This window comes from Sorex fumeus, unplaced genomic scaffold, assembly GCF_029834395.1.
Source record: "Sorex fumeus unplaced genomic scaffold, SorFum_2.1 ptg000037l, whole genome shotgun sequence".
In the NCBI taxonomy this organism is placed as follows: domain Eukaryota; kingdom Metazoa; phylum Chordata; class Mammalia; order Eulipotyphla; family Soricidae; genus Sorex; species Sorex fumeus.
The window spans coordinates 79,290,235-79,316,315 of record NW_026606094.1 but is presented as its reverse complement, the minus strand read 5'-3'; the positions used below and the strand labels follow the sequence as shown (position 1 = coordinate 79,316,315).

Sequence of the window (26,081 nt, the reverse complement as noted above, 5' to 3'; positions counted from 1 at the left end):
GAAAGATGAGAATCTAATCTCTTAGATAATCAAGGCAGCTGTGCTATGGGGTTCAAAGGTTGTTACAGCCTTTTTTTTTAATTAATTAATTTATTTATTGAATCACCATGGGAAAGGTTACAAAGCTTTCAGGTTTAGGTCTCAGTCATGCAAATATCAAGCACATTTCCCTTTACCAAAACTTATTTTTTACCATCAAGAACCCCAATAAAACCCCACCCCCCACCCCTCCCAGTCCCTGTGGGGCAGATGAATTCTAGTTAACACTCTATCTGCTTTGATTAGATTCATTGTTTCAGTAAAAGATTCACCACTATTATTTAGAGTTTACCCCACCCCCCCAAATCAGACATGCTGACAAAGCATTGTGAAGTGATTTGCTTTCTATAGCTGGGTTCAAGAATTATATGTTGGTTTTGGATTTCTGCTATTTTACTTATTGACCCTGGAAGTATTTCTACTGTAAGTCAGATAGTTAAGAAATTGGTTTCTGTGCTCTGGAGTCGTGGCCGTGCTGGAGAGCCGCTCGTGGGGGGCAACTGGTGGCCTCGGTAGGGCGTGAAGGGCGGACCGAAACGCCCCCCTTCCCATGAGGTTTTAGTCGCCCCCACACCCCCGGCTCATACCTGCTGTCCACAAGGCTCCCATGTGGCCGCCATCTTTCTTTCCAGAGAGGAGAGGGCGAATGGGGCAACACCCTTTCCCCTCGGGATAGTCATGATGGTCTGGATTAACGCATAGCCCGTTCACTTTTCTGCTCCAAGCTGCTGGGTTCTGCATTAAGTCCTTGTGTTTCTGGGGCTGTGGCCGTGCTCCAAACTGAACTATGATTTTCAGAGAGAAACGTTGGGTGGTTTACTTCCCATGGATCACTTTGTATATAGAGAGATGTCGGGCGGCCGCGTGAGCGGCCGCGCGGTTTTGAGGAAAAGTCCAAGTTCCCGCATACTCAAGCTGTGGTTGTAGAGGCTTCTGGTCACCGGGGTTCCATCTGGGGGAGGCGGGATGCGGTACCTACCCCATCTGGGGCTTCCCGATGATCTCGGCTCTTTTTGGAACCTGTTTTTTTTTCTTTTTTTTCCTTCGGGATCTGTGGATCCCGCCCTCCACGTTGTCCTTCTCTTCGGCTGAATGCTGTAAATATGGCGCTGGGGGGCGGGCTGTGGGTGTGACTTCCGGAATCTGAGGTTACCTGGGAGTTGTAGTCCCGGCATATTTGAGGAAAAGTCCAAGTTCCCGCATACTCGAGCTGTGGTTGTAGAGGCTTCTGGTCACCGGGGTTCCATCTGGGGGAGGTGGGATGCGGTACCTACCCCATCTGGGGCTTCCCGATGATCTCGGCTCTTTTTGGAACCTGTTTTTTTTTTTTTTCCTTCGGGATCTGTGGATCCCGCCCTCCATGTTGTCCTCTTCAGCTGAATGCTCTGTTACAGCCTTTTAAAGGGAGATTTCGGTATATCCCCTCAAGTTTAAATACATGTGTTTTTGCTAGGAGCTGGTCAAGTAGACAGATGCACAGAGCCCTGCGGGTCACTCCACCCCCAACATATACACACAGCCCGTAGCACACAGCCCTTAGCCATGCACATCCATGGCCCATATAGATGTACACACAGCCCTATAGGTATGTATATACACAGGGCTAGATGTATCATGGTCTTTGATGATAAAAAGCTGGAAACCTGTTAGCTGCCTGTCATTTGGAGTTAAAGGCGATACCCTGTGATGGAGTGCTGAGAAGTCAGTGAATGTGGGCTGGGGTCTGCACTGCAGCCCCTTGAAGTGGAGCATGCACAGGGGTGGGCGCTGAACATTGTGTATGGAATGAGTCCAGCAACATGTATGGAATAAAGGGATTTTGTGATGAAAGGATAAAATAGTTCTCAAGAGAGACAAAATACCCTGCTGATGTTAGGTTTATTATTTTATAGCATTTGGTAGTATTGTATGTTTCTTGTATGTTTCTTCTATATTCTGTACTAATATTATTTAGTATACTGTCACTGTCAAACACTGTCCTCCCGTTGTTCATTAATTTGCTCGAGCGGGCCCAGTAACGTCTCCATTTTGAGACTTGTTAATACTGTGTTTGGCAAATCGAGTACGTCATAGGCAGCTTGCCAGGCTTTGCTGTGCGGGCGAGATACTCTTGGTAGCTTGCTGGACTCTCCGAAAGGGTTGGAAGAATCGAACCCAGCTCGGCTGGGCTGGATGCATGCAAAGCAAACACCCTACCACTGTGCTATCACTCCAGTCCATTTAGTATAAAATAAATATAAAATAAAGTATGCCAAAGTGAATATTGTAACATTTCAAGCTAAAAGTAACTTTATATCTCATATTACTAGGTTTTTAAGCACACTTTGATATAGAAACGAAATCCTTTTCATCTCTTATCATTTGACCCATGTGGACTCAGTACCTAAAACTGCTGGTCAAGTATCTACTATTGCTTTGTAGTTTCTAAGCATAATCCTCCCTTGGAGCCAGTATTAGACACATCCAGGCTTCATACTGAAATCCAGATCCACTCCAGAAAGAAAAGTGGTCTCATTTCTATCCCTCTGTGGATTAGGCTACCCGAATCTTATGCAGGACCATTGACAGTGGTCTAACAGCCCTTCATAGCCTCCGAGTAGAGAGGCTGAGGCAGATTATAGAGTATCCTTGGTCGTTTTCCTGTCCACTCTCCTAGTGGAGCTATGACATGGGTGCCGGGAGTGATGTCAGGCAGCAGAGTCACAGGCAATGTGGGCTGGAGTTGACGGGCCAGGTTGGAGTGGACGGGCCCAGGCTGGAGAGGATGGACCCAGGCTAGAAAGGATTGGCCCAGGCTGGGGAGGAAGGGCCCAGGCTGGAGAGGACGGGCCCAGGCTAGAGTGGACGGGCTCATGCTGGAGAAGACGGGCCCAGGCTGGAGAGGGCATGCCAAGCTGGACTGGACACATCCAGGCTGGAGAGGACGGGCCCAGGCTGAAATGGACAGTCCAGGCTGGAGAGGATAGTCCAGGCTGGATAGGACGGTCTCAGGCTGGAATGGATGGGCCAGGCTGGAGTGGACGGGCCCAGTCCTCGAAGGCGTGGGCTGTGTGGAAGGAAAGTGTGGATGAAGGAGAACTTTGGAGAACAAGCCCCAGTACTGGTAAGGGGCTGTGGGTGTGAGGAGAGGTATCAGAAGTGGGTTAGCTAAGCATGTGCAGTTCCTGGGGAAGGGTGCGGGAGAGGCCCACTGGGTGTCCTGAAGATGCACGCTCACCGTCAGCAGGGCAAGCACATGTGCCAGGCAGCCTGGGAGGTACAGCTGTGGCACCTGTGGAGGTCATGTGGGAAGGGTGCCGCGGACATGGCCCTCACAGGAAGGGATAGCCCTGGGACATCGCCAGGCCCAGAGAAAGTCAAGAGGTGGCGTGAGCAGGAGGAGCGCTCAGCGGTGCCAGGGAAGCGGATGTGCAGAGGCTGGAGGCCTGCAGGTTGAGCGGAATCCTCACGGCAGGGCCCAGGAGAGCAGACATGCTCGGATGGAGACTCGAAGCTCACTCTACTTTATTTCCAGAAGATTCGCTGGGGGCAGTGAAATGAGGATGTGGCAAGAGAGAGCGACCGGGACAAGGGATTCGGGGCCCTTGCTGTTGGTTTGTTACCTCAGCAGTTGGCAGGGATGTTTGCAGCTGGGAATGAACCCTGCAGGAACCCCTCAGACAGGATGTGAAACCCTGAGGAGAGACCTGAGAAGGCGAGAGCGAGCAGCATGGGCACTGAGGTAGGAATAGCCCTTCCTGGGCAGCAGGGCAGATTGGAGCATCTAGAAACAGAGCCTGGCAGACAGTCAGTGGGTGCAGACGATCAGTGGGGTCAAATGGTCAGTAAGCACAGACGGTCAGTGAGCACAGATGGTCAGTGGGCGCAGACTGTCAGTGGACATAGACGATCAGTGAGTCTATGGTGGTCAGTAAGTGCAGACAGTCAGTGGGCACAGATGATCAGTGGGCACAGATGGTCAATGGGCACAGATGATTGGCACAAGCAAATCAGTGGGCGCAGACAGTCGGCGGGCACAGACAGTCCATGGTGCAAACGGTCAATGGGTACAGACGGTCTGTGAGCCTGCCTGGCCCCTTGCTCCGATCTCCTCCGTGAAATCTGAAGCATGATCACTGTAGGGGCAAGTTACAGAGAGAAGACACGGTGTGATGGAGACATTTTGGAGGGACATAGGGAATGTTCTAGAAAACTGTGGATGGGTTACTAGTGATTTTGAGTGCACATTTAAAATACTGGGACCAGGGAAGAGTGAAGCGGGTGGGGCATTTGTCTTGTATCCTTGACATTGTATTGGTCCCCTTAGACCACCAGCAGTGAGCCCTGAGCACAGAGCTAGGAGTAAGCCCTGAGCACCGCTGGGTGTGGCCCCAAACCAAACAATAAAAACAACAAATGAAATATTTGTGAACAACTGAGCCTAAAGGTTTTTTGGTTTTTAATTGGTTCAAAGAGCAGAAACTGGGGGTTTCTTGGGGAGAACAATAGTCAGGACCTTGAGGAGCAGAGATGACCAATGCTTGGCACACGGGCACCTTTCTGCCTCTGTGAACCCGATCACTGTGACACAGCCTCATTGTCTGCTCAGTGCGGAACTTAGGTTTACCTTGGAACAGAACCCAAGTGCCCGACTCTCGTCATTTGTGCTGATTTCTTGAAAACCCAGGCAGATTTTTAAAAAATATTTTAAAGTGAATACCATATCTCCCGGGCTGAAGCGATAGCACTGCAGGTAGGACATTTGCTTTGCATGACTGACCCGGGTTCGATTCTTCCGTCCCTCTCAGAGAGCCTGGCAAGCTACTGAGAGTATCCCGCCCGCACAGCAAAGCCTGGCAGGCTCCGGGTGGCGTATTAGATAACGCAAAAAACAGTAACAACAAGTCTCACAATGGAGACATTACTGGTGCCTGCTCAAGCAAATCGATGAACCATGGGAGGACAGTGCTAGGGGAAAGTGCTACCATATCTCCCAAATAATTGCAGAATAATACAATCACTTGGAAGTGATCTTGCTCCAGAGAAAATTATGCAAAATTGCAGTTCACAAATAACCATGGGTTAGATCTTGATTTGTTTCTCTTGGTCAATTGTATGCAAATATATGGGTCTGTGTACATATGAGTGAATATGTATTAATCACGTATAGAATCCACTCAGCTAGTGGGTTTGGTTTAAACTACTGCGTTCCTGGCACTGTTGCTGACACATTTCTCCTGGAGTCTGTGTTCTCAATGCAGATACACAGTTGTGAACATGTAACTTTGTCCCCAAACACTAAGGAGCCTTTGCATCCCAGCCTTTCTCCATCATGAGAATGTGTCCATCCAGCATACAGCCTCTAGGGGTTTTGTCTATTCTTTGCCAAGGAAGATCAGAAAAATCAAAGCAACTGACTTGTGGGGGGTCTCGGCCAGAGAGTCAGTCCAGGAACAGTGACGGAGGCTCCAGCATGCCAGATTCATCTCAAATACAGTGTCCTGAGACATCCCTACCACAGGACGGTGGGGATTAGAAATAGTACACGGCCTCCATGTAGTATTCCGTCCATTTGCTGTGCCTACCTGTACGCACTGGGAACTTGATGTCTGGTCTCATCTCGGCCCATCCATGTGCTGCTGGTGAAATGTGACCACGAAGGTGACAGGACTTCCCGGGGCTCAGAGCTAACCAGAGGCTGACGTCCCCTCCTTGTCATCATTCAGGAAACTTTTGCATCTGCCCACAGCAGACACCAGTCTACCCTCCTCCGGACGCTGTTCCCCTGGCATAGAGGTCGCTTCTGCCATGACGCCGAGATAAAACACGCCCAGCCATCACCAGGGAGCGTCCATGTTCCTGCACTCGGTCAAGGGTTCGGGTGCTTAGATTCTCCCACAGGTCAAGCCAGGCTGGATTCCCAGCACTGCCTGGGGTGTCGCCCTGAACTGGGTGTGACCCAGCCCCCTCACCCAATCCTGCGCCCAACAGAGACCTGACTCCTTACAGACCCCCAGCCCACAGTGGGATCCTCCCCGAATCTCATGGTAGCATGTGGCACGGGGCAGTGTAGTGGGTGAGCGGTGAGGGGATGCAGTGGGTACGTCTCAGGACGCTGTATTTGAGATGAATCTGGCACGCTGGAGCTTCCGTCACCATTCCTGGACCAACTCTCTGGACGAGACTCCCCACAAGTCAGTTGCTTTGATTTTTCTGATCTTCCTTGGCAAAGAAATTTTTTTTAATTTCTATAATGGAATTCTTTGACCAGTCGTGTGTGTCTTTGGGATTTTTCTCTCCTGATTTTTCTGCCAGGGACACTGGTCCTTTCCTGGGGCTAGCAATTGTGTCTCTTCATTTCTTCTATTTTAGATACATCCCTTCATTAACTTCTAAGTGGGTCAAGCACATGCAAAAGGAGAAAGGAGCATATCCTCTCACTTACCTATATTCCAGAACTCTGTTGAACTATTGAAAAAAGTTTCTTTTTCTCTTTCTCTTTGAGCCAGTCTTCCTCCTGGAAAGTGCTTTCACTGAAAAAGACTAGTAGATACTTATTATAATTTAGTGGGATTGCAGTATGTCAGGAGGGAGCTATTTGTTCTGGCTGGAGAAAAGGAGATGGGGGTTAGAAATCAGAGCTTCACACCCCGGTGGACTGGGTGGACATGCCACCCTTTTGTTTCAGAGCTGGGGATTTCAACAGGTGGTCTGCGGGCAGGGCATGGGCAGCAGCTGAGGCTTTGTCCAGCTGACAGCCAACCCGGCCCTGGAACTCTGGGTGGGATGCAGTATCCGCTGGCTCCCGTCAGCCTGTGCGTTCCTGCTCCCAGCCTCTCCTGCACGTCCTCCTGTGCAGGGCCAAACCTCAGCCTTCCAGGTGCCACTGATAGGTAGCACAGCAGAGAGGGCTGAGCTGGGGACCCCGGGGTGAAGCCCCTGTAGTCTCAGAGCCTGTGGGACCTCTGTTTCCTCTGCACTCTACCTGCTATGAATTCACAGAGCTCCTCAGGTGTCTTCTAGATTCTTCATACACATACATATGGGATATAGGTTTTATATATATACATATATGTGTGTGTATACATGCACACACATATATGAGCCATACCCAGCAGTGCTCAGGCCTTCCTCCTGGCTCCGCACTCAGGAATTACTCCTGAAAGGACTCACCGGACCATGTAGGGTGCCTGGGATTGAACCCGGGTCACCTGCATACAAGGCAAGTTTTACTATATCACCCACTATTTTATCTGTCCAGCCCTAAGATCCCTCATTTTCAGGAGTTTTAAATAAGCTCTCTCTTCCATTTCCCCTGAAATTAAGTGTAGCTTTAGAGGCTAAAGCAAAGGATCAGAGGGTGACAGTGTAGCTCAGCCATCGTGGGTTTGAGTTAGATAATAGCTACAACAGATGCTATATTAAGTGAAAACACAGAGAGGAAAATTTAGTAATTTAAAATTTTTCCTACTGTCTGCCTCAACTTAAAAGTGGCTATGAAAACTTTTACAGGGTGCACAAACAGACGTTAAGTGATTATCCAGAAGTGCGGGCTCTCCAGAAGTGCCCCCTCGGCGGGTCCAGCTAGTTCAGACACTTTTAGAACAGGCTGACAGGAGGACCCTTGGGGCTGGCAGCCAGGCGTGGGGTAGGCGTTTCACTGTATGACCAGAACCATGATGCCCACACACTTGCAAGGTGACCTAAACTATAATAGTTCAATAGGAATTAAAAAGGAAAAAGAAGGAAAAAAGTCCACGAGTAAGCAAACTTGATCTCCCAAGGATTTGGTTTCCAAGTGGTTTTATTTGAAATTTCCAGAGTATGTATCCAAAGTATGTGAACGCAAGTTGTTTAAAAAAATGGGGTTTACAAGCATCGTTGTGTGGTACTGGAAGATTTTCAGTACCCTGGAAAGATTATTTGGGTGTCTAATGAAGCTTTTAAACTCTGTGTAGGTTGTTATTACTCAGATTATTGGCTAAATGGGGAGCACTCTGTATACATTTATATAATTGCTTAACTAAGCAAATGACTTTTTGTCACTTCCAGATAATGTCTGCTTATTGGTTCATTGATTTTAACTTGGGGGCCCTATTGCGGGGTGCTCAGGGGCAACGTTGGGTTCTGTATTAGCGGGGAGGAGGGCTGGCCAGGATCAGCCTGGGGTTTCTGTGGACAGTTTCAGTGCTTCAGCCCCAGGAAGTCTGCTTAGAAGGTAAACCATCTCCCATCCTTCCCTTTCAAATGCTCCAACCCCCAGTGTAGATTTTGAGGTCCTGCTTTTCCAAGAGGCAGGAAATGGGCTCTGTGAAAGGGAGCCAGCGGCGCTCAGAGCAGAGCTTGCTGGGGCAGGTGCACCAGTGGCCAGTGCTGCCCAGAGCGTGGGGAGGCCGGTGTGGTCGGTGGGAGGTCTCCTGCTTTGTGTCCTGGTTTCCCACGAGATGTTCACTTTGTTGTCTCTGTCTCTCTGTGTTTGTCTCCCCTTGTTTACTTGGCCCCACGAGGCTCAAAACGCGCAGCAGCTTCACGAGCGGATCCAGTCGTCGAGCATGGACGCCAAGCTGGAGGCCCTGAAGGACCTGGCCAGCCTGTCCCGGGACATCACATTCGCCCAGGAGTTCATTAACCTGGATGGTGTCTCCCTGCTCACGCAGATGGTGGAGAGCGGCACCGAGTAAGCATCCTTCTTCCTTCGACACCCCTCCTGGGCTCTCCCTCAAAGCTGGGGGCGGGGGTGCTCTTGCACCTGCTAAGGTGATGGATCAGAATCAGATCAAGCCCAGGGGAAGTACTGCAGACAACCCGGGCTCCTGCGGCCAGCCATCTCGTCACTCTGTCACTCCCCTCCCCCCCCCCCCGCCCGCAAATTCCCTGAAATGCTGGAAATGTCAGTTAGAAGGAAAAAGAGCTCATTATCTCTGTTACCTTTCCAGCACTAAATCATAGTTCTACAGAATAGAAGTTTCTCATGTCTCTTTCTGAGCCCCAAGAAAAAAATTTTCCTTTCCTGACTCCATTAAAACAATATTAGAAATTTCTGCTTATGTTTCAAAGTATCAGACCAGGCAAAAATAGCCTCCCTGAGGTAACTATGCACTTGAATGATGAGCCGAGTAGCTGAGTTGCTGTGTTTATTTAAAATTAAATATAATAGGCACTAAGATCTTGCTGTGAGCAAAAAAGCTGGAAGTTGGGAAAATTGAAAAGGATGTCAGCCTTCCCTGCAACTTGTTTGGGGCAGAATTCATGGAGAATTCCTGCCCCGCACCTGGTTCACCTTTTCCTTCCAGAATGGTGATAGTCAGGAGGCCTCATTGGAGTGAGAACTGGCAGACAGTACTCTCCTTCCCCAGGAAGGCTTTGGTTTTCTTCAGAATTGACAAGTAATGAGCCAAATGGGGTCTAGTCATCACGATGGACAGAGAATCCCCCCAGCAGCCCACTCTCCACAGCCAGCTGCCCTTCCCAGATGCTCCGGCCAATATTGGCACAGACTCAGAGCATGTGAAATTGCTAAGTCTATTAGTTACATATTAATATGCTAAATTAATGCTGTTCAGGGCCTAGAGATAGATTCCTTAGGAGAGAGTAAATGGCATTTAACATCTGGACTTAAACTGGGGTCATTTACATCTGTTTCCAGTACCTGGTGAGTCACAGAAAGGGTTACAGATGACCCATGCTGGAAAACAGTCCCCGCCCACTTCCTTTCTTCCTTTTTCCCTCCCTCCCTCCCTCCCTCCCTCCCATTCTTCTTCCCTGTCTGTTGCCTCCTACATTTGACATTACTTAGCCTTTGCAGTTGGCACTCCTGAGAGATTTTTTTTGTTATTGTTGTTGATCAAAGAGGAAGTTTTATAACAACAGGAATATTTCTATGCCAGAGGGTTTTGTAGAGTTTGCGGTGGGGGAATCTTCTCTAACAGACTAGTGGAGAGAGTATCTAAGGTAGAATTGGGGTGAGGTGCTGGGAATCAAACCCAAAGAGGACTGACAAGCAGTCTCCAGATTTGGAGGTCAGTTGGAGACTGAGGCTGGGATCATTTACATTTTTTAATGATGACTAAAACTCTGCTTTTTAGTTTTGGCATCCGTCTCAGTGCTTGGAGTAGAGCAGAGAAATGTAAATCCTGGGTGTTATTAGAATCCTAAGTGGTTACTTGAAGTTGGAGCTGAAACTTAAAATAGCTAGAGGAAAGTTGAATGACACTAGTTTTGGGCTCTGTGTGGGCTGACCTAGGGAAACATCCGGGTTGTGAGGGACAGATGCTCAGGGCTGGTCATGTGGATATCATCCTGTGCATGTAGTCATTCATCTTTGTCCCCTTGGGGCCATTTGGCCCCTGGCACGCAGCGCCCTCGGCTCAGGACTGTCCGTGCTGCTGATGTGTCAGTGCTTCCAGAACTGTTGGAATTGTGCTGCTTGACCAAAATACCCCAGACTGCGTGACCTAAAAAATAGCAGTGTATTTTCTTCCAGTCTGGAGGCCGGAATTCTAAGATCAGCATCCCAGGAGGGTTGGTGTCCGCCAATCAGTGAGGTTTCTGTCTCATTTTATAGCCCCGGCCTCCTGGATTCAACCCAGCTTCCTGGACAGGGTCATCGTCCCCCCAGAGTGGTAACAGAGGGATTCTGCCAGTCTTGTCTGAACAGTCATAGAGTGAGAGCTGTTTCTCTGTGCTTTTCTTGTCAGCGTTCCTTTCCTTGGTGGAGGGCTGTCCCACGTGCTTCTCTGGGGCTCTGGGGGCCTCTGCCCGGGGTTTGCAGGGAACTCGGCAGTGTTCAGTGCTTGGAACCTAGGACTTGCTCTGCTCAGCCCTGCGGTGCTGCGGACTACCAGGGCCAGTTCAGTGGAGCTGGGGGTCGCATACGACTATAGTTGGTGGGGCAGGGGCTCCGGGGAAACATCCCTTGAGCTTGGGAACTATGTGGTGCCTGGGGTAAAATGGGGTCCGCAGCATGTGATGTACGAGGACCCTCATACTATATCCCTAGCCTAAATTAGCACTACTTATTATTACTTACTGCTTTTCTTTTTTTGCTTTTGGGCCACACCCAACAATGCTCAGCGCTGACTCCTGATTCTGTGCTCAGGGATCACTCTTGGTGGTCTATCTGTCGTTTTCACCTTCTAGATCTATGCTTTTGTCTTCTGCTGTGACTCCTCATGCCCTAAGCCCCAGACCTGGCCCTGGGGACAGCCAGAGTGAACAGTAGCTCTCTCAGATTTGTGCCTTGTGAAGGGATGTTCTGGTGGCCTCTCTGTGACTGCTGTTGAGCAGGAGACCATGAGCCTACAGAACTGGCTCGCTTGCTCACAGATAGCCAGACCCCAGGACAGGTCTTGGGCGAGTTCTGGCAAATTTGTCTGTTCCATCTCCCTACCTCGGGCCCAGGAGGAAGGACTCTGTCTCTGCTTCACCTCTGGGGCACTGCTGACTTCTAAGTTCCAAGTCCTGCTGCTTCAGGAGATGGAGGGGGGAGGGACCGGGGTGCCAGCCTCTGCCTTCTTTCCCTTGGCTCTTGCAACTCATTCTCAAAAGTTTGGCTCATTTGACCCAGTAGCTGTTTTTCAGATTTTGCTCTGATTGAAAATACAAGACCATTTTTTCCTCATCAAAGAAAGCCTAGCTTCTCGTTACACTTTGAGCAAGACTTTAATTAATTGATGGCACTCTTTGGGCTTGGAACCACACAAACTAAATGGATGCTGCCCTTTGGAAGGCGTGCGACTGGCCCCGGGCACACAGCCAGGTGGGAACGGCAGAGGGTTCCGCAGCAGGACCTGTGGAAATTTTTAGGAAATACTGAAGAAAATGTAGGTGGAATTTTTTCTCCTCACTCTGAGCCTTAAGGAGAGTGAAAGACTGCTCTTCTGCTCTTCGTTACCTGGGGCTGAGTTTTTGAAGGTTTCTTTCCAGCTGCTCACAGAGGAAGCAGGAAAAAATGTCATTATGGCAGTGCAGAGCATTGGAAACTGGAATTGAAGTTTTCTGTCATAGTGAAATTCTTAAATGACTTTTCTCGTTTCAGCTCAAAACATAGGTAGTTGTTTTGAAGCTAGTAGGTTTCCGGGGAGAGAGTTGGTCTGGCCTGAGCTGGCTGAGGGAAGCATCAGTGGACGCTGCTCTGTTATCAGGGTTTTTCCCTGGTTACCTGGGGCAGCAGGGAAGGGAAGAGGGGAGCTGGTGTGGACTTGGCCGGGATTGAGCTCAGAGCCTCATGTAGGTGACTCTTACATGGGGCCTGGGATCTACAGCCTAGCCCTGAACAGCAGCTTTTTTTTAAAAAAAAAATGATTATTTAAAGATTTCTCAGAAATGATGAATTTCACTTTATTTGAAGGGAAAAGTACTTGCTGCTCTCAATCCAGTGTAGTGACTAATCGGCTTTTCTTTGGGTCTCAGCGAGACACCGTGTTCCTTGTCTCTGCTTGCGCACACACACAATTGGGCAGTTCACCCTGAGTCCTTCCACACTCCGGCAGCAGAGCAGGGGACCATTTCCAAGAATGAAAGGGCAGGACCCGTGCGCTCTCCCTCCCATTTGGCCATGCGACAGGAAAATCACGCCCTTGGATGTGACTGGGCTCCAGCACCGCCCTGTGCTGAAGCATCCAAGAGTGGAAAAAAGTTGGATTTATGTACTCAGGCAGCTTTTGGTAGCTTTTTTCCTTAAAAAAAAAAAAATCATGGGTCCGCAGCAGTAGTGCAGAGGGTAGGATGTTTGCCTTGGACTGGAGGTCTGGGTTCGATCCCTGCTATCCCATACTGTCTCCCGACCCTCTCCAAGAGTGACCCCAGAGTCAGTCACACGTAAGCCCCAAGCACCAAAAACAAATGAATGAAGTGGTTTTTTTGGTTACCAAAAAAAAAAAAAAAGGCTGTATCCAGGGGCTGAGAGACAGTGCAGGGCCTGGGACACGCATCTCCCATGTGACTGACCCAGCTCCATGTCTGCACCACTAGGGCCCCTGGCCTTACTGGAGACAGCCCTCAATCCCCAGTGGCAGCAGAGTGGCCTGCGGAAACCTGGCAATGCAGATGTGGGCAGCCCCGGCCTTGATCCCTCGCATCTGGCATCCAGGCTGCCTGGGGACCTCCCGCCCAACTCCTGTGATTGTTCAAGAAAGTATATACAGGAGGAAACAGAAAACATTTTAAAACCACCCCCATAATAAACGAATTTACTGTGTTGGTGTGTATCTTTTGTATGCATGCTTTCAGATAGGGCACATGCATGCCCTACCGTGCAGTGTATCACACATATGTACATTGAGTTGTTTTAGGTCTCACCCATGGGGCTTGGAGTCTGCTCTTGGCCCATTGCTTTGGGGACCATGTGGTGTCAGGGATATAGCCCAGGTCTCTAGATTGCAAAGCAGTTGCTTAGTCCTCTGAGCTAGCTCTGGTCCCACAATATAGAATTTTGATTTTACCATTTTTTTCTTTTTGTGCTCAATAGTGCATGGAGCGTGTTTTGGGGCACCTAACAATAGTTTCATGCAGTTAAATATTGCTCCAATCACCATTTTTGTTGCCTTGTGTCACCTTTATAAAGTTTGATTGAGATACTATTGCTATAGATATGCAGTATGGTATATAATGTGAAAAATGTACAGTCTGTAGACTTAAGTATTCAACAGTTACTGAATATTTGTGTGGTTTTTAAAGGCACTCATTTCCCCCCTTGACTCTGAACATTCAAATCAGCTTAGTAAAATCTTGGTGAATGTATAAATTCTCTTTTGTAAATAAAATGTCTGAGTCAGCCACACACGTTTTAAAGCTGTTTTAAACATAAGAACAGTTCTGTAGCTCGCTGAAGTGTCCTCATTTTTGGCTTGTCATTCAAGTGGGAGGATCACCACTCTAACCCGCTGGCCTGTGTAGAGTGGATTTCCATCAGCCTGCTTGAGAAAAATAGCAGTGAGGTATTTGAGGAGTTCTCCTTAATCTGTGGAATTTGCAAATGCTTTCGTTTGCTTGGTTGAAGTCATTGGTCCAGAATGGCCATATTAGAAATAGTGGTTGGGGTCTTAGATATTTCAGGGATATGCCAAGGCCTTCTGTGATTGTCTTCAAACATACGATATTAATAGTGTAAATTTTTAGTTCCCTCCCCATTGTGACATCCACATGACACAGGTGAAGATGTTTGTATGTTTGGGCTTATAGGTTTGGGTTTATGAAAATTGGTATTGTTTATAAACACAGTAACAGTTTTCTACTACATTTTCACCTTCCCACTCTGTTTCTCTGGCTTGTGCCAGAGCTGTGGCTGGCTCTTCAGAGACATGAAAATTGAGGTTGCTTGTTCAGCAAACTGATTGATGTCTTGGCTTTAAAGTTGCCTCATCTCCAACACTTGACAATGGATCTGTAGGTTTTATTTATTTAGCAAAGTGTATATTGTCTGAGTGTGGAGCATTGGATGTGTATCATCATCCACCTTGTCACTGTTATTCTCACGCAGTATGTGTTATTGGGGGCAGCCGGCCCTGCCTGCAGTTCCTGTGGCAGTGTGTGCAGTAGAAGCAGAGGCACATGCAGTTTGGGACTGAGTATGACCTTTCAGGTGATCTTATCTTCACCCAGATGAGTCTGCTTTGGAAAGTGCCATGTAGCCTCCGAGGATCCTCCCCTCTGACTCAAGCTTGGGTGTTATGGGAAGGGTCAGCTGAGCCTGCATTCAGCCTGGTTGCTCAGGGGTGGGGGTGGAGCTGTTCTTGACCACACACAGCATGAGGCTCCCTTGCAGCACCTGCCCTCAGCTGCCTTCCAGAGCACAGGTTAGGGCTTCCTCTATTGCCTGTCCTGGCAGGGATTAGCTCTCCCTTCCCTTCCCCTTCCCACCTCCCTCCCCACCCCTCCCCTCCCCTCCTGTGCTCTCTTGTCTCCTCCTCCCCTTCTTTCCTCTCCCTTTCTCTCCTCTCTCTCCTCTTTCCTCTCTTTCTTTCCTCTCCCTCCCCTCCCCTCCCCTCTCCTCCCCTCCCTTACCCTCCCTTTCCCTCCCCTCCCCTCTCCTCCCCTCCCTTACCCTCCCTTTCCCTCCCCTCCCCTCTCCTCCCCCGCCCTTCCTTTCCTTCACTTCCTTCCCCTTCCCTCTGCCTCCCCTCCTCTTCCCTTTGCTTCCCCTCCCATTCCCTCTGTCCCCACCCCTTCGCCCCCTTCTCTCCTCTCCCCTCCCCTAAATCGCTCTGGCTCCTGGCTACGAATGTGTATCACATGCCTCAAAAGGGCTAAAGGTATCAGTCCTTGGGCTGTGTGTGTGTGTGTGTGTGTGTGTGTGTGTGTGTGTGTGTGTGTGTGTGTTTGAGGGAGAGTCAGAAAATCTCCTAAGAGCACTCTCTGCCCCTGCCCAGCTTTACTTTGTGTCCCCAGCCTCATTGTCCACCTGCTGGCAGTGCAAATGGAATGCTGGGAAGAAAAGATTCTTCTTCAGGGAAAAGAATGCCTCACCCTGGGCTGAGGTGGAGTCCCTGGCCACCAGCGGCCTTCCAGATGTCATTGTCATTGGTTTATCTGGTCAGGTGGCACATTGGGCGTCTTGCATGGACCTGTGCGTTGTTTGAAAGATGTATGTCCTATTCTCAACCATTCCACTGTTGGTTTTCCTTTCTCTCTGTCTCTGTCTCTGTCTCTCTCTCCCTGTCTCTCTCTTTCTCTCTCTCTAAGTCTCCTTCCTCCCTCCTTCCCATACTCCCTCTCTTGCTCTCTGTCCTTTTGGGAATTATGGTTTGCAGTACAGGTACTAGAAGGTTATCATTGCATGTCCCTCTGCCTTTAAGAGGGGTGGGGCTGAGGTGACTTAGATTCAATTCAGTGGGTACAGATGTTGGTGCTCCCTCAGCGTGGCCAGTGCGAAGGGCGGGGTGGAGAGGAGGCCACTTCCCAGAGTGGTCTACACTCAGGGGTGGGCTTGCACTGCACTATTTGGAATGAGGAGGGAAAGGCACACGTAAGGCCAGATATTTAAGGGATGTGGTTTCATGAGGTCAGAATCACTTGTTCCTTATCTCCTTGATATGAATAGAATTTTTTAAGACAATACAAATTAAAATTTTAGAGACAGAATAGTCCGTGCAGCCGATTAGTTTTTCAAACATCCGCCTCCAGTTTTCCGAGACTATTGCAATATGCCATGATTTTTCCTTTCAAGGAAGCAGTCCTTTCTCTCAAAAAAAGAAGTAGATTTAGTTAGCATTTTACCAAAAATAAATAAATAAATAAATAAAACCCAACTTTTCCTTATTGCATATACATTTAGATATGATTAGTGCAATATTTTTCTTTGCTCCTACTCTTTCCATGGAAATAAATCGTTGTTTTCTGTTGAGATTTCCCCACCTCTAGTAAATGCAGTCTACCTACTTTCAGGTTAGGTTGGTTCAAGCAAGTTTATAATTGTCTTTGGATTCTTTCTTATTCTTTCTTGTAATAAAGAAGGTATTTATTTATTACTTTGAAGGAATTTATTACTTTGAATAATATGTTAAAATGAATAAAGTTCCCTTACATCTTGAAGTTAAATATGCCCAATGTCTAATCTTGAACTTTAAGACGTGTTGTTTGTGTAAAAATTGCCTTCATATGAAAAAAAACATGTTTCTTACCTGGTTATTTTTCAATTTTGCAGCCGGTACCAGAAATTGCAGAAGATCATGAAACCTTGGTAAGAATGTGATACATAGTATATGATAATTCTTCTTTTCTTTTTTTCTGTCATGCTGCCATTTGACTGCATCTAGATATTTTGTGTTAAATGATAGGTTTTTTTTTTTTTGCTTTGTTTTTGATGTCCTTATAAACAAATTCCTTAAAAATGTATTTCCCCTTCCTTTTTCTTTGTGGTAGAAAGGGTATTTTATGTTGGTGGTCACAGAATGATCACGTCAGGATTGCTGTTCCCCTGGGGTGAGACTACTTAAAACAAAAATGTTCTTTTTTGTGGCCCATGTGATGTTCAAAGTCAGAAATCTTTGATTTTCTTCAGTGGCTGAGTAAGAAAAAGATTCACATCCAGAAGTTCATGACTGAAGTATGAAATGAAAATTGTTTATGGAGTCTCATAAAGTGCCCAGTGACCTGTTGAACTGAATGGGATGTGTATTGTACCTGGAGACCCCAGAATGGCTTTCTCAGAATTCGTTTTAGATCCTTTTGTTATTTTCATTATGGCATTTCTTTTGTTGCTTTTTGGGGGGCCTCTTCTGACATTGCTCATGAGCTGACTCCTGGCTCTCTGCTTGGAGTTGGTCCAGTGGCATTTGGAGAACCATGCCATCCTGGGGCTTGAACCCAGGCGTCCTGCACGCAGAGCATGTGCTCAGCCTACTATGCCACCCCCCCCCCCCCCGGCCCTCAGAGCCCTTTGTAGTCACTAAACATGAACCCACCTAGGTCTGACAGATACTATATAGAGGATGGATGAATTTCGCATTTGTGAAAATCTTGAGTAGAATTTCAGTTTGAGAAAGAAGATTGAATGTTTTTTAAGTGCTTAGAGAAAAATCTGATCATCTTTAGTAGACGAAAGAGATTTCAAATTCTTCACCTTCCTCGCGCCTTTCCACATAGAGAAACTATTAGCAGAACTCTTCCACCTTTCATTCTAATAAAGTAGAAAAGCTAAGCTCAATTTTTAGGATAAATCTTCTCAAGTCTTAGTTTAATATATATTTTTAACACAGTCAAAGCACTTAATGATCATGGCAGCAGAAGTCATCTGTTAGGAGAGTTTACTCTGTCCTGGGCACAGTCTCAATATTTACACTCATTCACACATACATCCACAACACAAGATAGTAAAATTAGCATCATTTCCTTGATGCAGATATTAAAGTCAGATGGTGAAGATGGGATGCAGTCTTGTCATTCTCTGTCAGCCAGAGTCTATCCAGAGAGATGAGCCTGGAACTTTGGAGACAATGCCAATTCTTTATAGTTACATGCCCGTTTTTCACTCTTTCAGTATATTGATATGCTGATAGTTTGCTTGCAAGCCATTGTTTCCCTCTGAAATCCTAGGCAAAAAAAAAAACTAGTTCTCAGTTCCTGGTTCTGGTGATGGAGTAGTTGCTTAAGTAAGTAATAGTGCAGAGAGCAGTTCTAAATCTGAACAAGATTGTAAAGAAAAATACTTAAAATCAACTCTGGAGGAACTGAATGGCAGCAGAAAGCAGACAGGAAGAGGAGGGAAGTCAGTTCTCCATGAAATTTGTGTTTACAGTTTTTGCCCGAGGACAGCTGTTTTCCAGAAAACAGGACACAGCAAAAGTCTCAGTCTTGGAGAGTTAGGAAGAGGATGCAGTTTGTGGGGAGTGCCACCGTATAATGACAAGAATGCAGTGTAAACCAAGCTCAGAGACTGTGAGGGGTAAGGAAAGAATGGATCAGTTTCAGCTGCCACTCACTATAGATTTTGCAGTTTGGTTCTGGCCAGGATAACTTCCTGCTAGAATACACACCAACCCTCCTCAGGAGACAGAACAGATTGAGTCTTGGCATTGTTTTATCTTGATGATGTTCAGACTACAGTTAAAACATTTCAAGGTATATAAATAATAGGCTAAGACAACCCAGAGTTAAGGGGGAGGGGAGCATGTAGTAGAAACCAACTAAACCATTAATAGGGTAAGATGACACAGGCATTGGAATTTACAACTAACATTCCCGCCCCCCCACACACATTTTAAACTCACTTTTTTAAAGCTGTTTTTTAAAAACAATTTAAAATATTGAATCACCATGAAATAACACAGTTACAGAGTTGTTCATGATTGAGTTTCAGTTATACAATGTTCCAACAACCATCCCTTCAATAGTGTACATTTTTCTCCACCAGTGTCCTCAGTTTCCCTCCTGCCCCTGTCCCTTCACCCCCATGCTCCCTATCCTGTCTCTATGGCACACACTTCTCTTTTTTTCCTTTTAAAACTCACTTTGACACTGATATAGCACTGTCCTCCCATTGTTCATCAATTTGCTCGAGTGTGCCCAGTAATATCTCCATCTTGAGACTTGTTGTTACTGTGTTTGGCATACTGAATACGTCACGGTAGCTTACCAGGCTTTGCCATGTGGATGAGATATTATTGGTAGCTTGCTGGGCTCTCCGAGAGGGTAGAGGAATCGAACCCAGCTGGGCCGGGCCAGCTGTGTGCAAGGCAAACGCCCTACCACTGTGCTATCACTCTAGCCCGATACTAATATAAAAATACAAAAGTGGAGCTGGAGAGATAGTACAGCAGGTAGGGCACTTGCCTTGCAAGTAGTCTACCCAGATTTGATCTCCACTACCCCATATTTTCCCATGAGCCCTTCCAGGAGTGACCCTGAGTGCAGATCTAGGAATAAGCCCTGAGCATTTCCAGGTGTGGAAAACAAAACAAAGACAAAAACGTCCAAACAAAATACAAACAAACATACATACAATCAAAAACAACAAACCAAACACTAGGAAGACAGTCCTTGGAAAATTAACTATATCCTTTTGTGTTTGAACTTACATGTCATACCCATCTCTATGTAAATCAAGACAGAGTGAGTCTTATAACAACAATGCATAACCTCTCTCCATATAATCCATCACTGATAGAACAATTATAGTGCACATGATCATATGCAAAAAAGAGCCTTCAAAAAATCAATATATACTTAGGATGCAACCGTAACAATTTCTGAAGAACTAATTACCTTCAATTTGATATAAAACCACTATGAAAAAATGTTAAAGCACCATTTATAAATGTGTTAAAGGACTGTAAAGAAATCTTAGTATCATGAATGCAGATGTGTGAAGACCCAGAAGAAACATAGAAACCATGAAAAAGCGACCAATTGGAATTTGTAATACTTTACATTTTAAGCAGTTTACTGTGTCAGAGTTGAAGATGGCAGAGGAGACAGTAATCTTTGGTATATATTAACATAAATTCTCCATTCTGAAGAACAAATACAATAAGCAGTGAGACAATTAATTTAAAATAAATTTCATTTTCTTTTATTGGGGTCCCAGAAAGAAAAGAAAGAGCAAATGGACCAGAAAAAAATATTTGAGGAAATAGTGGCAGAACACTTCAAAATTTGATGAAAACATAAATTTATAGCTCTGAGCAGTTCTGAGAAACAGAAAAGAATAAATAGAAACAATTACAGCAAAATGAATTTTTAAAATACTTACTAGTAGAAAAAAATGGACACAGCCCCAGATATCTGTACTTGGAACTGCAGATTCCACTGATACTAGACAGAAAATGAAGAAATGTTAGAAATAACTTTATGTCAATAAATTTTAACCTTTGGGTGCCGAACATGTCCACTGAGAAATGCAGATCTTTGTTTTCCTTCTCACATGATTTGTTATCAGCCCTGAGGAGCATAGTAAGCTCATCATCCCTCTACTGTAGCACAGCACTTTATATGCTAAGGTCATGCGATTGATTTCAGGCAGGAGAGATGGTAAGGGATTAAGGCACTGTCCTTGGACGTGGCCAGTCTGGGTTCTATCCCTGGCACCACCATGGGCTATCCCTGATGAGGAATAAGCCCTGAGGACCTCTCAGTGTGTCCACCCAAACCACAACAAGCAGCAAAAGGAGCACACATTCTTGGCAGCTCCAGGGCGGTGCCTGCCTCTTCCTGCCTGCCCTGCGCCTTGGGTCCATAGAACTGTTCTCTGCAGCCCTTCAGGGTCTGTTCCTCCCTCCTTTCTTTCACAGGCATTGGATCTGCCTCATGCTCTCATAGCTTCTCACACCCGTTCCTGCTGTTTCCCTGTTTGCCTTTCACAGGTTTATCATCCCACCCTTGCTCTCACGCCTAACTCCTCCCCCCCACCCCCCACCCCGCACTGGCTTTCCAGGGACTGCATTGATCCATCAAAAGCAGGTGTGTGAGAAAAGAGAAAATCTGAATAACTGTATCTGTTGAAGAAGTTGAATCATTATAAAACCTTCACGTAAGGAAAATTGGTTATTCAGTTTTCATCTTTTTTTATGCTAGTGAATTCTGGCATATACCTGCAGAAGAAATACTAAGTCAACACATACACTTCCAAAAACTGAAGGTTAGGGAGAAAGGATCCCTGATTCCTTTTTGAGGCCATTATTACTCTGACATGCAAACCTGACAAAACAATGTGGGAATTAATGAGACCAGTGTTCCTCGTGAATGAACAGAAGTGCATAACTCTCCTGCAGTGTATCAGCAAGAAAGAGTCAAGCAATGCATGGAAAGATAATACTTGACCACCTTTCAATGATAAACTGAGTCATTTGTGGGGATCTAATAGACTTCAGGGTGAGTCCAGTTAGTATTGTAGTTGATATCAGAAAGTGACCGAGAGCAAGCCTGAACTGTGTGTAAACTGTGTTTATTACTAGGTCATTTAGCAGCCTGTAGAAATATTGAGTTATAGTTTTGAACAATCACTGTATCACTGTCATCCTGTTGATCATTAATTTACTTGAGAGGGTGCCAGTAACATCTCTATTTGTCCCAGCCCTGAAATTTTAGCAGCCTCTCCTTACTCATCTTTCACAACGATTGGAGGCTCTTTCAGGGTCAGGGGAATGAGACCCGTTATAGTTACTGGTTTTGGCATATTGAATACGACTTGGGAAGCTTGTCAGTTCTGCCCGTGTGGGCGGGATACTCTTGGTAGCTTGCTGGGCTCTCCGAGAGGCATGTATATCTGTCACTGTCACTGTCCTCCCGTTGTTCATCGATTTGCTCAAGTGGGCCCAGTAACATTGTGAGACTTGTTACTGTGTTTGGCGTATCGAATACGTCACGGGCAGCTTGCCAGGCTTTGCCATGCAGGCAAGATACTCTCGGTAGCTTGCCGGGCTCTCCGAGAAGGGTGGAGGAATCGAACTTGGGTCAGCTGTGTCAGCCGCATGCAAGGCAAACGCCCTACCCGCTGTGCTAGCACTGTAATAATATAATATATATTTCTCTCTGTCATCTGTTGCCTACTATCTGAACTCCGTCAAACATGGTGTGGTAATTATGGACAATGGGTAGGAAGTGTCCCATGAGGTATCCTGCAGCCACACTCCTCCGGGCAGGTGAAGCGGCTGTGTGGTCCGGAAAGTGGCCTGGAGCATGGCAGCGGTTGGGTAGTGGAGACCGGCTGCCAGGCCTGGGTCCCTTGGGGCAGGGAGTGCGCTCGCCCATGCCCCTCTTGGGCTGCCCGAGTGGAAAGAGCCTGGCACAGAGTCCCAGTTCAATATATTGAACGATATATTTATATTAACCTATACATATATAGTATTGAAATAAATATTAAACTATAATATTGAATATTTGTTTTATAGTTAATTTATATTAATCACTTAATCACTTAATCCCCGTTATTCATCGATTTACTCGAGCAGGTGCCAGTAACGTCTCCATTCATCCCGGTTGCATGCTAGCGTAGCCCAATGGTATCTGTTCGTTCTAGGAACATGCAGAGCCTCAAACCGATCATTCAGGGTCTTGACAAAGAAGTCTGACCATCTTGTAAGTGGGCATCCACGTGATCTTTTGATGTCCTGTGGAATCCAATCAGTAATGGCTCTAGTCCAGCGGTTGTCTGTAAACCTCATTATGTGTCCAGCCCATCTGATTTTTGATGTCTTGGCAAATGAGATAGCGTCCCTGATTCTTGAGTGTTGACGAAGATCAGAACTCCGGATTCTATCTCTCATTTGAGTGAATCGTGATATTCCAAGCATAGCTCTTTCGATTCCTCTTTGAGAGACCCGAATAGCGTTCTCATCCTGTTTTCGTAGGGTCCAGGTCTCTGAGGCATATGTTAATGCAGGAAGAACAGTGGAATCAAAGAGATGTGCTCGTAGCTGGAGGTTCTTTGTCCTTTTAGTTATTTCTTCAACGCTCTTGTAGTAATAAATGGATCTCATTCCCAGTAATTTATATTATATAATTTAATAATATAATTGCATGTCAGCTATAAATTAACTATAAAGATTTGTTTAAAGGCAGTGTTTCCTTCCCGCATGGCAGAGCCTGGCAAGCTACCCGTGACATATTCAATATGCCAAAACATATTCAATATGCCAAAACGATAATGGGCCTCATTCCCCTGACCCTGAAAGAGCCTCCAATATGGCAGAGTTGGGAAGGAGGAGAAAGGAAAGGCTGCTAAAATCTCAGGCCTTGGATGAATGGAGACATTACGTGGTGCCCCCTTGAGCAAGTTGATGAACGACGGGACAACAGTGTTACAGTGCAATGTTGAATATTAAAGTAGTTATATTAGTTCTTCCTAATATAATTGTATGTCAAGTATAAATTAACTAAAAAGAGGAGATAATACATAGTCATCAATAAATACAGTGGTTTGCAGCTTGAAAATCAGTTACTATGATTCAACATGTAGTGAAACAAAGAAGAAAGCTAAAGGAGAAAAGACTTTATATAAAGAAAATGCATTTTATATGAAAGTCCAACATTCATTCATAAAATTTTTCAACACTGGGTCAGAGAGGTAGTGCAATCGGTAAGGCCTTAGAGGTGGCCAACCCAGGTTCAGCCCCTGGCATTCCATTTAGTAGCCCACTAGGAATGTTTCCTGAGTGAAGAGTCAGGTGTAAGCCCTGAGATTTGGGCTTTAATGCCCCCCTCCCACCACCAAAAAACTTAATCCCATTTCTCCGCAATTTAGAAAATAACACAGATATGTTTTGCTTGTTCACACTTCCATTTAATATTGTACTAGAGTTTTTAACCATACGGATAATTTAAGAAAGAAATAAAAGACACAATGAGAAATGGAAAAATTAAACTCTATATTGTTAAAATTTCATGTATTTATTAGTGCCTCAGTTTAGTTACAGACATTGAATATTCCAGCACCAATCCCACCACCATTACACCTTCCCATCACTGTTCCTTCCAATTTTCTCAACCCTTCATCAGCCTGCCCCCATATCAGACCCTCAATAATTTTATTTTATATTGCTTGTTAGAAATGATTTGTTAAAAGAATCATAAAAAATGTTTCCCAAGAAGAAAGTTAGTGAAAACTGTTGCATCTCACCATGGAGCCCTTAAGCTCTTTTATAAGAGTTTATTAAGATGGTGTTGCAGGTTAAGCGTTCTGTGTTTATATTTTGTTAATTGAGATGGTTGTCTTCTACGTTACATCCTTTCCAATCTGGTGTGCTACTCCTGTTTATCAGTGTCATAGAGTTTGAGGTATATGTGGCCACCCTCCAGAGTGTCCAGAATTTCTAACCAGGTGATAGAGCTGTTGTTAAATTCTTAACTGGCTGGTGGCTTTGGGGCATGTGTGACTGCTGGGGCTTTCAGAAGTACAGGGAGATGAGGGAAGTAGCCCATCCCAGACTCCATGGAAGCTGAAGATTGTAGTCATAAACCCCACACACCTGAGTTTTTCAGCAGATTAATTTCTGGATGAGGCTCATAGAGGTAGTGGGGTCTGGCCAGGACATGGTGGTGATTGTGGAGTGTGGAGGTTTTTGACTGCCAGGGCTCTGATTGGGTGGGCACTGGGGCTCATCCACCTGCCTTGGGCTGCCCTGGGATGACTCAGCCTTCTTCAGGATCTGGGAGAAATTCTGCCACTTTTAGACCCCTTTTGAAATTTCTTTTTGAATCTTTGGATGGTGGTCAGTGAAAGATCTTACATGGTGCGCACCCTGAGGCAGTTCCTGGGTGTTACTGCTGAGCTTCCAGAGTACAGGGAAATGGAGGGAAGTAGCCCATCCCCCGACCCTGTGAAGGCTGGAGATTTCAATCACAAAACCTGCATACCTGAGAGTTTTAGAGAATTAATTTCTGGATGAGAAAACCAACTCTATTTAGAGATTTTATTGTCTCTTTAGAAAACTCTAAGAAGGTTCACCAAGAAAATGATTTGAAGGGCAGGAATAGTATAGTTGGTAGGGTGTTTGCCTTGCATGCGGCCAAACGGGGTTCAATACCTGGCATCCCATATGGTCCCCCAAGCATTGCCAGGAGTAATTCCTGAGTGCAGAGCCAGGAGTAACCCCTGAGCATTGCTGGGTGTGACCCAAAAGGCAAGGCAAAAAAAAAATTTGATTTCATAATTAAATTTAGTAATGGACCTCAGGTTATGTTTGTATATAAAAGTGATGTGTTTTAATATATTAACAGAAATCACTGTCCTATCACTGTCCTCCCGTTGTTCATCGATTTGCTCGAGCGGGCCCAGTAACATTGTGAGACTTGTTACTGTGTTTGGCACATTGAATATGCCATGGGTAGCTTGCCAGGCTTTGCCGTGTGGACAAGATACTCTCAGTAACAGAAAACAAGTAGAAAATAAAAGTTAGACTTTCAGATTTTCAAAACAGATTGTCAAAAACTATAAAATTCTTAGGAATAAACATGACAAGACATGTCTAATATCTGTGCACTGAAATATAAATATAATTCTGAGGAAAATTAAAGAAAACCCAAATGAATAGAAAACATTATTGTGTGAATTGAAAGACATGATATTCAACAGTTTCCCCACTACCCAACTGATCTGTACAATCAGTCAAGTACAAATCATGTTAAAAAAAGTTTCAGTCCAATCTAAAAACTTAAATCAAAATACACAGTATGTAGAATGGCCAAATTAGTCTTGAAAAATGATTTTATTGACTTCAAGACTCACTTATAAATGCACAATTTAAGAAGTCTGGTATTGGCAGAGGAGAGAGGCAGATCAATTAGAGTCTGAAATTGACTAACAGTTCAATTTTAAACAAAGGAGCCAAAGGGAAAAAAATAATGCAAATTCTGCTCTGATTCTGAAGACTAAGGAAATACCTTGAAAGGGTTATTTATAAGTCTCTACACTTTTTTTTTTCTTTTTGGGTCACACCCGGCAATGCACAGGAGTTACTCCTGGCTCTGCACTCAGGAGTTACTCCTAGCGGTGCTCAGAGGACCATATGGGATGCTGGGAATTGAACCTGGGTCAGCCGCATGCAAGCCTACCCGCTGTGCTATCTCTCCAGCCCCATAAATCTCTAACCTTGAAGTTTACTAAGAAGGAAGAAATACATGGTAGAATT

The 26,081-nt window shown here is 45.8% G+C and overlaps 1 protein-coding gene across 2 annotated transcripts in view; it reads left to right on the top strand.

Annotated features, from left to right (window-relative positions):
- ELMO1 (engulfment and cell motility 1) overlaps positions 1-26,081 on the top strand; it is a 488,584-nt gene that overhangs the window by 78,569 nt on the left and 383,934 nt on the right. For both annotated transcript variants that reach the window (XM_056118196.1, XM_056118195.1), the window contains exons 5-6: positions 8,526-8,695; positions 16,661-16,696. In XM_056118196.1, coding sequence (XP_055974171.1) covers positions 8,526-8,695; positions 16,661-16,696 — 206 coding nt within the window. The remainder of the gene's footprint in view (positions 1-8,525; positions 8,696-16,660; positions 16,697-26,081) is intronic.